This window comes from Pimephales promelas, chromosome 3, assembly GCF_988280905.1.
Source record: "Pimephales promelas chromosome 3, fPimPro1.hap1.1, whole genome shotgun sequence".
Classification (NCBI taxonomy): domain Eukaryota; kingdom Metazoa; phylum Chordata; class Actinopteri; order Cypriniformes; family Leuciscidae; genus Pimephales; species Pimephales promelas.
Genome location: NC_142771.1, coordinates 20790320 through 20804550, shown reverse-complemented (window position 1 = coordinate 20804550; position 14231 = coordinate 20790320). Strand labels below are relative to the sequence as shown.

At 37.7% G+C, this 14231-nt stretch overlaps 1 protein-coding gene across 1 annotated transcript; it reads right to left on the bottom strand.

Annotated features, from left to right (window-relative positions):
• Positions 1-476: 476 nt before the first annotated feature.
• atad5a (ATPase family AAA domain containing 5a) lies at positions 477-14224 on the bottom strand. Its single transcript, XM_039686543.2, has 23 exons — positions 13901-14224; positions 13569-13643; positions 11784-13462; positions 11618-11696; positions 11229-11384; positions 10988-11129; positions 10793-10871; positions 10495-10676; positions 9995-10143; positions 9118-9268; positions 8700-9008; positions 7787-7883; positions 7566-7648; positions 7336-7466; positions 7061-7232; positions 6794-6970; positions 6424-6657; positions 6275-6339; positions 6009-6189; positions 5746-5903; positions 3852-4705; positions 2721-2879; positions 477-779 (listed from the first exon to the last, which is right to left on the bottom strand). Exons 2-23 carry the CDS (start codon positions 13617-13619, stop codon positions 701-703), a joined length of 5367 nt encoding a protein of 1788 aa, XP_039542477.2. The 5' UTR covers positions 13620-13643; positions 13901-14224; the 3' UTR covers positions 477-700.
• Between the last annotated feature and the right edge of the window lie 7 nt (positions 14225-14231).

The following is a 14231-nucleotide window of genomic DNA, read 5'->3' as shown; positions in this document are numbered from 1 at the left end:
AAGATATGTGACCTATTTAATAATCCATTGTTCAATAATAAATATGGGGGGATAATTGGGCAATAATGTAAACCAGTTGTAAACAGTGGCTCACTGTAGATAGTTTTTCGTAATTACATATAATAAAATATTACATTAGTACCAAACAAAACATGACAAAATCACTCATAAATATGTTAAATCATAGGCGCCAACAACTATAATATTCTTCCCTAGCTAGTACAATTACAATTTAGGAGGTGGAACTGAAAAGTGTGCTTCATGAGTTGAAGTTTCACGAAAACAATGTAAGGTCTATCGTCTCATGATAAAATATGAAATATGGTTTGTGGTGGTGGTAGTAGTGTATGTGTGTGTGTGTGGGGGGGGGGGGGGGGGGAGGAGGAGGCTGGGGGAGACAACCTTTACACTAATTCTGTTTACAGAGCTCTTGAAATTTACATATACATTTTGAAAAAAAAAAAAAAAAAACATGTTTGCTGGCAAATAGCAAATCCACATTTATTACTTGATAAAACTTTTTGGAAGATCCATGACAAAAAGTACAAAACATAAAGGATCAGCAAATTTAAAATAAAACATCAGTACAAATATGTGAGGTCTAAAACAACATAAAACCACACTCCTTCTGAGTATATATTACTGTACAAATGCATATTCACCAGCAGCCCTTAAGCAGCTGCCTAAAGATGCGTGCAATTTAAGGGAACTCTGAAGCCAGGAACTCCGCTGTGTTTTTAGGCAGAGTGAAGTGTATTCCATCCAAATAGTGCAAGAACCTGTAAAAGTAGGGGAAAACACAACACAATGATCATTTAGTTAAATATGGATCTTTAGAGTAGTTTTGCCACTACAAGACAAGTGAATGTGATCATTTAAAACAAGTCAACAAACCGTAAAATAATCAAAGACATAAACAAGAAACAAAACTGTTTAATCTGTTAATTGTGACCTCATTCCACATCTAAGCTTTGCAAAAGCCACATCCTGTCCCTCCACTGCATTTTGTTTTTAGACCTGTGCACTCTGACCAAGTTAAATTTCGACACTGTCAGTTCAGCAAAAAAAAAAAAAAAAATGCATCGGGTACTAAACATATTTATGAGATGCAAGTTCAGACTGTAAAACAGTGGTTAGTTATCAAATATAGTGTTCAACCTTCATGAGACAGTTCACCTTCATGAGAATTACCCTTTACCCCACTGTGTAAAGGGTATTTACATTGGATTATATTACATTGTCACTTATTCAGTGTGGTATTTGAATAACCAGAAATGATCTCACATTGGGAGCGTACCAAAGAACAGGGTCTCTTGTCCAAGAAACAAGGGTGTGTCATGCATTTGAGACATTTCAGGCTTTCAGGGTGGTCAAGACAATAGTGTACAGCAGACTATTTTAAAACAAAATATTTCTCTCTTAACCTGTCACAGGGTTTCCATAGCTCTTAAAGGGTTAGTTCACCCAAAAATGAAAATTAAGTCATTAATTACTCACCCCCATGCTGTTCCAACCCCGTAAGACCTTCGTTCATCTTCGGAACACAAATAAAGATATTTTTGATTGAATCTGAGAGCTGAATCAGTCCTCCATAGACTGCCTAAGGGACTGGCTCTTGACGGCCCATAAAGTCATTAAAGAAAAGGTTTAAATATTCCATGTGCCTACAGCGGCTCAATTATATGTTTATCAAGCGACGAGAATACTTTTTGTGCGAAAAAAAACATAAATAACGACTTAATTCGACTATTTTATTACTTCCTTATGGGCACATGCGCGAGAACTGAGACGAGGACGTTCTTCTCCTTCGACTACTTTTTGTTACCGGCTGCTCACCACTTAGGAGTATTACCGCCACCTACCGTATAAAATGATGATCCATATATAAGGCGCTCTGGATTATAAGGAATACTGTCGTTTTTTGAGAAGATTAAATGCTTTTAAGTGCACCTTATAGTGCGGAAAATACGCTAATTGAAAAGCGTATGTACAGCGCGCATCTTCCTCTGCTTGTAAACAGAAAGTTTTGCGCTTCCAGTTATATCAGCACTTCATCTTATACGATAGGTGGCGGTAAAACTCCTAAGCGGAGCAGCCGGTAACAAGAAGTAGTCGAAGGAGAACGTCCTCGTCTCAGTTCTCACGCATGCGCCCATAAGGAAGTAATAGAATAGTCGAATTAAGTCGTTATTTATGTTTTTTTCGCACAAAAAGTATTCTCGTCGCTTGATAAACTTATAATTGAGCCGCTGTAGGCACATGGAATATTTAAACCTTTTCTTTAATGACTTTATGGGCCGTCAAGAGCCAGTCCCTTAGGCAGTCTATGTAGGACTGATCTAGCTCTCAGATTCAATAAAAAATATCTTTATTTGTGTTCCGAAGATGAACGAAGGTCTTACGGGGTTGGAACAGCATGGGGGTGAGTAATTAATGACTTAATTTTCATTTTTGGGTGAACTAACCCTTTAAATAATCCATTTCCTTGACTTTTTATTCATGGAAACACTAATACAGTCTTAATGCCCATTTCAAATACAGCAAAGTGTACTAGTGGAAGCACATGATGCATGCTATAATTAACCGTATAATATGATTGATATTAATAAATCATTAATATGGAAAAAAAAAAACTCACTATAATTAGACAGTTCTGTGTAATTTTGTAACCACTAATGACATGTTCACTGCAGTCTATAAATGTATCTAATATCTCTCACCTGCGTTTGATCTTTCCCTGCTCCTTCAGTCTCTCTGACCTACAGATGGCGCGCAGAGAGGGGAGATAGTCCAGAGCCACTGCTGTCCGGTTTCCCAGCGTACCCGCTGACATGGTGGAGAGCAGCGATTTCATCACCTCACTTCTCCTCTCCATCAGCCTGTACAAACCAAAATGAACACAACCTTACAGCACGTTGTGTATAAACCACCTCACAGGGCAGAGAGGTCAGTGGAAACATGAAACATTGAGACAAGGGATGGGTATATAGAATATTTGTGTTACGTTTACAACGATTTTTTTGGTTTTCCAAAGACTGTCATTAAACTAGTTTCACAATCCTTGTCTCACAACTTGCAGGTTTAAGAGCATAAATACATATTTTAATAAAATTTAGTGGGGGGGGGGGGGGGGGGGTAAAAACTTTCAGGAAAGTTTCAGCATTGGCATTTTGATATACTACTTTGCAATAAGGTTTCATTAGTTATCTACATTAGTTAACATGAACTATTTATTAACAATACATCTACTTTTATTATTATTCATCTTAGTTAATGTTCATTTCAACATTTACTAATACATTATTAAAATCAAATGTTGTATTTGTTAACATAAGTTCATGCACTGTGAACTAACATTAACAAACAATGAACAGCTGGATTATCAGTTCATGTGAATTAATACAATAGCTAATGTTAACAAATGAGACCTTATTGTAAAGGGTATATACACAACATTTTCATATATAACTTTTTAAATTAATTAATTAATGATTTTGAACTTAAAGGAATAGTTCACTTAATTTAAATTCTCTCATCAAGTCTATGGGGTACATCAACTGTCTGGTTACTGACATTCTTCAAAATATCTTCCCCTTGTGTTCAGCAGAAGAAAGAAATTCATAATGCATTTTTAGACAGACAGACAGACAGACAGACAGACAGACAGACAGACAGACAGACAGACAGACAGACAGATAGATAGATAGATAGATAGATAGATGTGCGTGTAAAAACGTGGGTTAATATTGCTTCTTGTTACAATGTATTATTGAGATTTTGTTTTTAGATACATGACCTAAATATAGTATAAATAAAACCAAAAAAGAAACCCACAGAGGCTGAATTCTCACCATGGTTCACAAGGTGTGACTTGAGCGAGGCTGAAGCCATCTCTGTGTGGAGCCACAGGGAGGGTGAGCTCCTCCTCTGCCTCTCTTCTGATCTCGTCCTCCAGTTGCTGTGCTCTGTCCCAGGCCTCAGAGACTAAAGCCTTGCACTTCCTAAAGCTCAAATGCCCCAATGCAGCATGCATTTCATCAACACTAACGCTATTTACCCGGCTGACACACTCTAACCGAATGTCATCGGTCATCCCACTCTTGACCTTGGCACCGGTCCAGCCAAAGTCCTGTGGTCTGCAGGAACCTTCTGCCTGCAAAGGGTGGTAGTGCAATGAGGAGTCCAGGAAGGACATGTGGTCCATATACTCTGCTAAACTGCTTAAGCAATGCGTCACTGGCTTGCTCTTCTTTCTTTCAGCTTCAGATAACACAATGTGCCTCGGTTTTTTCGGCGCAGCTTCAGGCACATTAACGGACAGATTGGCTGCTTCCGCATAAGTGCTTATAGCAGGATCTCTGCTGGTTTTTGGCAGTGAGAGAAAGTCTTCCTCCGACTCTGAATCAGACTGGAAAACGTCTTTATTGACCATCTTCTTGCGTCCTCTCATTCTGGAGGACAATTTAAGGGGACTACCTTCTTCAGAGGGCTCTTCCAAAGCTTCTAACCTCATATTTTGAGGTACTTGCTCGGGCTGGGACTGTGGGTTTGGTGCTGATTGTGATTTGAGGGTGGACTGCAGTAAAGGGCAAGTTGGCAGAGGAAGCAGACTCTCCATATTGGAGTAGAGAAGTTCCACTCCCATTCTCTGGACCTTTGAGAGAATATCCCAGCACTTAATGCTCTCTAGTGTTGAAGACTCATACTGTAAAATAAGATCAGATTGATCAGGAATAAATTCTGGAAATAAACATGTTTAAACAATTACATTTTTAGCGAATGAATGAATAAATAAATACCAATGATACACAAGCATCTTGGTACTATATCCAATATAATAAATGTTTTTGTATTATCTGTATTGATATTGGATAGTTAATAGTGCATGCTAGTAAAAATAATGTAAAATTAATTTAACAACAATATGGGACAAATAGATACTTTCTTTTATTAAAGATTTTTTGATTTAGAATTGCGTTACATTTATATAGCGATTTTTCTGGGTACTCAAAGCGCTTTACATGGAAGTGGGAATCTCCTCAACTTTCACCAAAGATCACCAAAGTTCAGCATCCATCTGAATGATCCGATGGCAGCCATATTGCACCAGAACACCCACCACACACCAGCTTATATATATATATATATACATATACACACACACACACATTATATATACACATACGTATATATATATATATATATATATATACACACATATACACATACATTGGGGATGATTAGGAGGATTTTGGCCAGGATGCCAGGATTACACTTTTTATCCTGGGATTTTTAATGAACACAGAGAGTCAGGACCTCGGTTTAACATCTAATCGAAGGACGGTGCACTTTGACAGTATAATGTAAGTATTAAGTATGCACTATAATGTAAGTATGCACTAAGACGGTGCACTTTGACAGTATAGTGTCCTCATCACTATACGGGGCATTAGGACCCACACAGACCACAGGGTGAGCGCCCCCTGCTGGCCTCAATAACACCTCTTCAAGCAGCAACCTGGTTTTCTCAGGAGCTCTAACATTCAGGTACTAACCAGCCTCAACCCTGCTTAGTTTCAGTGGGACTCACCTTTATATTACGTGAGTATGTATATATATATATACACAGACACATACCATTTTCAGTTATTGCAAGTACAGTTAAATAATTATCGGCTTAACAATATTGGACACAATTTTAATATCATTGCATTCTTAATTTGAAAACATAAATTCAATACTCACCTTTAGCAGAAAATCTGCAATATTTTTGGTTTGCATATTGCAGATTCCCAGCAAAGTCTCTGTGCATGCAGTGTGGCAAGGAGGTAGTTTCGCCTCATTTAGATCCTGAGTTTTGATAGACTGATGGTGAACGTCACCTGTGACGTTACATTTGAGATCTACAGCGTGAAACAAGATGTTTTTGATAAATATATACAGAAATTATGATATACATCCAAAAGTTCTTAGTGCACCTTTTTTAAATCAATTAAACATATCTTTACCGGTTGAAGGCAAAGGTCTCTGCATCTGCTGTCCACCACCACTGCATGCCCAGAATTGTAGGTGCAGGAGGCTTTGCCGAATATCACAGCTGTTCCAATTTAGCAGACAGGACACATCCTTGGTGTCTGTTCTCATGTTTTCTACCAGACACAGCAGCTGGAGGTAACTTGACACATCTGCCTGGAAAAACCCAAAGCGTTGACTATCACAAACCAAACACAATACAAGATAATATTAAAGTAATTAGGAAAGTAGAAAAACTAACCACTGAAGGAGATTTGAAATGGATTTCCTCAAAGTACCCATCAAATGCAGCACCAAAGGTCATATCTGGACAAAAAGGTTCCATGATTCAAAATGACTAATTAACAAATCTTGCATAGTACATTTCTGTTCACTGCCAACTTTACTCACCACTAGTTGTTAAAATAACTGGTCTCTTGGTTGTTGTCATGAAGGTTTTTATTGCACCCAAGAATCCAGTGTCATCATCAAAAATGATATCCACCTCCTCAAATAGGATGAGGGATGTTGCAGTTTTCTTGCCCTGGTCTTCAACTGAGATCTTGGTGCCAGCTGGAGTACCACTGGGACCCTCTTTGCTTTTGCTGTCAATCTCTTTTGCTTTGGCAGACTTTTTTGAACATGCTTATAATAAAACATGAAATGCTATTAGAAAGGTCTCAAACAATTTCCTTAATATAGCTCACAATTAATGTCAATATCAATTCAATATTTGTGTTTGGCAACACTTGACATGGATCACTGGCTTTTGAATTATTACCAGGATGTGTGTTCTTGTCTTGACTCTTTGCTTCTTTGCCAGTGGGTCTTCCACCTGCTTTGAAGAAATTGGCAAGAGACGTCGGAGCCAAACCACCTTTTCTGGATGCAGCACTTCGAGGAGACTGAGGAGGCTTCCTGGGCGATGATACAACCCTTCTTGGGGAGTTCACCTTTCCTGTGATTAGAAGAGACACTGAGGACTCATACGAATAGTCATGCACACTATATATTGTAGTGCAATCATCAAAGAAGAGAAAATTCATACTGGGAGAGGAGCCAGGTTTAATGGTGGTGCTGTTGCTGCTATAATTGCTGAAGTAGGACGGTTTGTGAGAGTTGACACCCTGGATGTCCACTTGGTGGGACTGAGTGGCTTCCTTCAGCTGGGATAAGATCTGACGACCACTCCTTTGAGAGGAGGAGTTTACCTCAAATACCTTGAAGGAAAAAAACAACAGGGGGGTATAAAAACTTTACTATTTTGAGACTTGTCTACAGTGGAGTTCAAAAAAGGAAAGTTAAATGCAAAATGAACCAGACCTTGAATCCCAGTTCTTGCGCACAGGCGTAGACTGCAGCAGTCTTGCCCACACCAGTGGGTCCTGTGATAAGAAGTGTGTTACACAGATGATCTTCTGTCTCATCCAGGCCTTCGCCTATGAGCCAGGAGTCTGCATAGAAATAAAGTTGAGACAATGATAAGAATATGAATATTGGTACAGCTGAAAATGGCAAGCAAAAAAGCAAGTACATTTAGGATCTTTTCATACCATTACTGTCCTCCTCTTGCTTTTTTTCCTGCTGTTTCCTCTTCTCTTCTCGATCAGCTCTCAATTTCCACTCTTTTAGCCAGCTAACATTAACGATCAAAATGAAATGGGAAGAAATGTATATATATATTTATAAAAAATATATATATATTCACTACTGACATGTTGATTAGTGAATGGGAACTTTCACAATCTTTGATTAAACTAGGCAGAATAACAACCTGTGTAGTCTCCGGACAGACTCCATATTCCCGATTATTTCAGTGGAGTGCTCAGGCTGATATTTCTCTGTCCAAAGCACATCCTCCTTCACTCCACCTAGAAATAAAAATATGAACATTTTAATTGAAACAACATATCGTGCAAACAAGTTTAAGAAAAAGTTTAAATATTTGGTAATATTCAGTTTCAGTTCATTAGGTCTCATGCACTAACAATTACCAACCATGTTGTACACCATGTTTTATTCTAGATACATGTTAGTTTATAAATACACTACCGTTCAAAAGTTTGAGGTCAGGTTTTTAAAAATAAATGAATAAATGTATTCAGCAAGGCCACACTAATTTGATCAACCCTAACAGTAAAGACATTTACATTGCTACCAAAAAATTACATTTCAAATAATGCGGTTCATTTTTAGATTTCTATTCTTAAGAGGATCCTGGATTTTTTTTAGCAGGAGTTCCTCAAAATATTAAGCAGCATTGCCGTTTTCAACATTTATAATAAGAAGAATTGTTTAGCGCAACAAATCATCATATTAGAATGATTTCTGAAGGATCTTGTGACACTGAAGACTGCAGTAATGATGCTGAAAATTTAGGTTTGACATCACAGGAATAAATTACACTTTACAATGTATAAAAATAAAAAATGTGCTGATTCCAAACTTTTATACTATTGCTCATTATTAATTCATATTCATTTACAATACATAAACTGATTTACACAACATAAAATGTAAAAATGTCTATGTAGAAATCAACAATTATTTAATTCTGTTAAATTACAACCAATGCTAATGACTTGAATATTATTGTAAAATGTTACCAAAATTCTCGCACAGATTTTAAGAGGAAGAGAACTACTCAGAGTGTGAAAAGACTGTCTACAAACTTATTTCATTTTCACCTTCTATGCTTGAATTTTCTGGGACAGGGGAATCCACTATGATGTGAATGTCCTTCTGGTTCCCCACTGGTGAGAGTAACTCTGCTGGCTTGGGTTCTTCTTTCTGCTTTTGCCTCTGTGATCGACCTCTTCGACTTCTGCCAGATGGGGGACTTTCTTCAATCACTACAACATCCCCTTCTGAGTGACTGGCCTTTGGTTTTTTACCCACTTTGCCTGTTGTCTCTCCTTCATCTACACGCTTTCGTTTCCTTCCAACACCATCAGATGATCCAGCATGGCGGGATACCTTAGACTCACCTTCAGGTTCTATAAATAATAGACACAGGCAAAAAAATCTGTATATTCAATATATAAAATATATTCATGTGGACAGAATAAAAAAAAAATGATTCATTGTATTACTATTTTTAGTCACCTGAGGCAGAGGCTTGGAGCATGTAATCTTCATGTCTCTTAACAAACCGCATAAAGAAACGTTGATGAGGAAAGGAGGGATTGGATATTCTCATCTCCTCTAAAAGATGCTGTCTGATTGGCTCAGAAAACTCTGAATTCCGACAAGAAACCTAAACAATCAGAAAGAAAACATGTTAAATTCGTTGCTATACATAAATGCAGGATGCATAAAAAAGTCTCCTTTGCTCACCCAAGCTGTATTTATTTGATTAAACGTACAGTAAAAACAGTGATATTGTGAAATATCATTTAAATTTAAAGATGCCATATATAAGATTGACAGCTAGTGGTTGAAATGGGTACTGCAGTTCAAATTCAAAATATTTTTGAGGGTTGTTTCCCTGCCACCTTCTCCTCAGATTCGAAGCTGACGCAGCTGACACGCAACAGGAACAAGCACAATTGACAATGGAAGGCAATGAGATATACACACTTATAAGTTAATTTATCTGTGATCTGCGATCTCTGATCTAGTTATATACCTGTTTTCTATTCTAAAATATAATTTATTCCTGTGATGTCAAAGCTGAATTTTCCACATCATTACTCAGAAAGATCCTTAAGAAATCATTCTAATATGAACATTTATTACTATCATCAATGTTGAAAACAGTTGCTTAAAATTTTAAAGGAAACCATGAGTTTTATTTGTGATGCTTTGATTAATAAAAACTTAGAATCAAATAGATTCCTTTTGTAACATTATAAATATCTTTCCTGTCACTTTTAATCAGTTGAAAGCATCCTTGCTCAATAAAAATAAGAAATATTCTGCCTTTTGAATACTTTTTTTTTTTTTGAAAAACTTTAAAAATTGTCACCAAAAATGTACCAACCTTCTGGCAAAATGCTCTCTTAGCAGGAACTGTAGCATAACCTAAAGACTTCTCCAAAGACACCAGTTGAACGGCTGGTAAATTATAAGACTCCTTTATGCACACAAGGAAAGGATTTGTAGGCCACTGGAGGTTCCAGACAGAACAATCTGACATGGAAAGAAATTAACACATATGTCTTACATTATTCTCAAATACACACACTCACAAGTACACGTCTGGTTCGCCAACTTTGTGGGGACTCTCCATAAACGTATTGGTTTTTATACTGTGCAAACTGTTTATTATATCCCCTTACACTAACCCTACCCATCACACAAAACTTTCTGCATTCTAATATCTTCAAAAATACTAATTCTGCATGATTTATAAGCTTGTTTCCTCATGGGGACTTCAATTTAGGTCCCCACAGTGACACAAATTCCCATGAGTCAGTGTGCATTCAGGTTGAAGTACCAACTGGGATAAAAAAACAAGGACACACATCAATGTCAGCTTACCTGCAGTCCTCTGCTGAACATGCACCACTGTCTGGAAGGAAGCACAGGCCTGACTATAAGCCTCTCGGCTGGCTGCTGTTTTTGCAATCTGCTTTTTAAAAGACTCCGGAAGGCCGCTCTTCAGAAACTCTCTCTTTGCTCTGAACTGTTCATCATCTTGCGAGTTCTCAGATGCCTCTAGACTGACAGGGTTTAGATTGGGAAAAAGCTTTTATTAGATTTTTAAACTAATGAGAAAATAAGAGCATTAAAGAGAATTAGCTAATTCAAATACTGTCTGTTTTCATTAGAGCAATACCTGCTGTCGTCAAAAATGGAGATGACAACAGACGTTCTCTGGGCTTTTTTGTCAACAAACAGAGGAGCCAGTTTAGAAGCTGAAAAATAAATCGGAAATAGACGCGAATGCATTTTTTAATTGACTTGAATGCAGTTTCCATCTTTGCATTCAGATATTAAGTTAATTTTAACTATTTGCGTCAATCCAAGTTACCTGCAGGAGTTTTGGATGTTTTGTTTTGAGTTGTAGTTTTACCCAAAACCTCATTCAAACTACGAATCTTCTTTTGGCTTTTGTTACTTTCCTGTGAGGTGACTGGAGTGCTTTCGGTTTTATCCAAAAAAACTACAGAGTCCTAAAAAGATGACATTGATATAAATGAGAGAATAACTTGAGAAATTATTAGCAGCATTTATAAAACATTTACACCAATTTACTTAAGATGCTATCTCACCTCATCTTCACAGTAATTTATGACTGACTCTTTGCCTCTTGTAGAGCGTCGTACAGTGTCTTTCTCCTTATTGGTATCCTTTTTACTTTGCTGAAGAGCTTTGGCTTTCTGCACCAGCTTTCTAGCTTGTTTTCTTTTTTTAACTGCATTTAATTCCTAACAAATGAGAGTTTTTGTGAGTTATCTGGCAATGACATTAATTATTAAATCATTTGTTTTGTATTTATTATTTTTATGTTATTGTATAGATTTTCTTAATTAAAATCAACTATATAAAACACTTTCAAAAACAAAATTATAAATATTAAAAAATGATAATATGTTTAAAATATAAAAAATAGCATTATTTTACATATGTATAACATACATAAATCATAAATATTAGTTACCTGTGTGGAGAGAGGACTTGATATTTCAAAATCACCAAGTTTTGTAGCAGAGGATGGAAATACTCTGGTGATTTTCATCCTATCAAACAAAATGGCAAATACATGAGAATAAATAATTCAAGAAAAAATAAAAGGAGACTGTAGGAAATTAAAAAGTTAGTCTCACCTGATGGGGCTGCCTTTCTTGTCTGGTGGGGACAGCATTTCAGCTCTATAAATGCCCCTTTTGGGCCTATGAGCTTTTGGGGTGGAGGCCAAAGAGGGTAAGGGTGCATTTTGGGACTCATCATCATCTTTCACAGTGTTCTCTTGCCTCTCTTTCTTCTGCGACACGCTATTAAGAACAGTGGCTGATTGTCTGCGTGAAAGCTCTCTGGTCGACCTCCTCAGCTCTTTGACAGCCTGTTCACTGTTGTTATTATCAGCTGACCTATTCTCATTGTTGACCTCGATGTCTGGGGCGGGTTCTTCAGGTTTTGGAGTTGCAGCTTGTGCATCTTCAGCTTTCTTAGCTTGTCCCTTTTTCCCAGTTTTCCTACCTCGCTTCTTTTTGTCCCCAGGACAGCTCTTCTGTTCTTCATTTTGCTCAAAGCTGGTTTCGGATTTGTGCTCAAGAGATTTTTCTTCATGTTCTTTGTCTGTTGTTTCTGGATCCTTCTCTTGAACTTGGTTCTGCTTGCTCTGACCCTTGCTGGTTTTGCTTTTAAATCCATCAAGACTAGGCTGCTTGAAGGCATTCATAAACTGCTTTCTCTCTGCCTCAGTGCTTTTAGGAGGATTGGAGCTGGATTCCATCACATCAAGTTCAAGATCTTCCTCGAGAACAACAACGTTAGACTTCCTTTTGAGGTCAGGCAACACGTCCGGTTTAACCTCTGGGATAGGAACAGACAAACTATTGTCTTCTTTTGTTTGACTTTTTTTATTTCTACTAAAAATGGATGCGACTTTAAAATCCTTGGATGTTTTGACAGACCCATGATGATCGGGGGAAATGGAATGCACCTCAGCTTGGATCGTGAGAGTTCGGGGTGACACCTGCAGAGGACCGATAGCAGAATCCCTCTGACCATTACCGGTGTTGCCTTCATTTGACGTCTCAGCTGTGTCAGTCTTGGGAATCGCATTGCTCTCCTCCTGCTCTTGGTTCTGATTTTGTAGGAAGTCTTTAAATGAGATTGTGACGGTGCCACTTTTCTTTTCCGCACTTTCCTCTAATTTAGCGTCACATGCAGGCTCTTGAGCATCAGCATCACATTCCTTAGTCTCTTCACTGCCCCCTTTTGCCTTTTGGTTTCTCCTCACAGCAGATTTTCTGTTCCCACAATCTTTCTTCCTGCTTTGGTTTAAAGAGGGTTTTTGCTCAAAACTTTCCCCAGAATTTAGGACATCTGGATCAGCCTCTGTGGTATTTTTCCTCACGCCAGATTCTTTATTGGAGAAGGCATCATTACAGGCTTGAGCTGAAACAACAACAATATCCTTTTCCTTTATAGCTGATTCACTGGTACTCTCTATCAAGACAACATCATCTGTGACTATCTGTGCACCCTCCTCTTTGGACTTCTTGTGGTCCTTGGCCTTCCTGGTTCGCTTCTGCCCCTGTCCTCTAATAGGTTTTCCAGGGACTTCTCGACTTCCTTGCTCTGAAGGTTCTGGGGAGTTCTCTTTAGCTACCAGAGAGCAGCTTTTTATTTCTTGTGCAGGCGAGGTTCTCTTAAAGTAGTCCATAATGTTGTTAGACCGTGGTGGTGAAAATGGTTTCTCCACTGGCTTTGGCATAAAGTAGTTAGTAATAGTTTTGACAGATGGTGCATTGCCATCCTTCCTCAATTTCTTGCATGGCTGGAGAAACAGAGCAATAATGACGAGTGATGAAAATCATTCAGTGTATTTTTAAAATGAAATCAGTGCCATTTAACAACATATCAAATTTTTATATAACACATACCTGACCCTCAAAATCTTCTATGACAGCTGCCATAGCAACGGCACCAGCCATTGTTTCACCCCCAAAACTAAAAATCTGTATGAAATTAATAAACAAATCCAAGGTTTCAGAAGAGTTTAAAGACAAATACACAAAACAAATACACATGATTGAATCAGGCGTTCAAAGTGTATTTAAACATATTTACAATATGCAATTTTGTATAATTTCATAATTCACAGGAAGCTACAGTTAGTTTGAATAAATAATGCCTCCGTAGTTGCAATATCATAAGCTTACCTGTCAACTAACGTCATGAGTTTATAGAAAATGCATAAACAATGCACACTCACCGGTTCTTTTCCTTCCTTCGCTGATACGTTGATACATGCTCCAAAATTACAGATCACAGTGTATAAACTAAGAATACAACAACGACTTTAAGTAAACACAAAGCCTATCTATCTACACATTTTTAAAACATCGATATACATCCCCAAAACGGCGAAAAACAAACCTAACATGCGGTACTATCCAACCCGAAACCACCCTTGCTTGTAAATCTAAAATCAAAAGTGTATTTGACGCTAATAATGAGAGCCCATATTCTGTAATAATGTAGGTTTTAGTGTAGTTGAATTGTTTTCGACAAATGGCGCCAAATATCATGGACGTCTTTCGCCG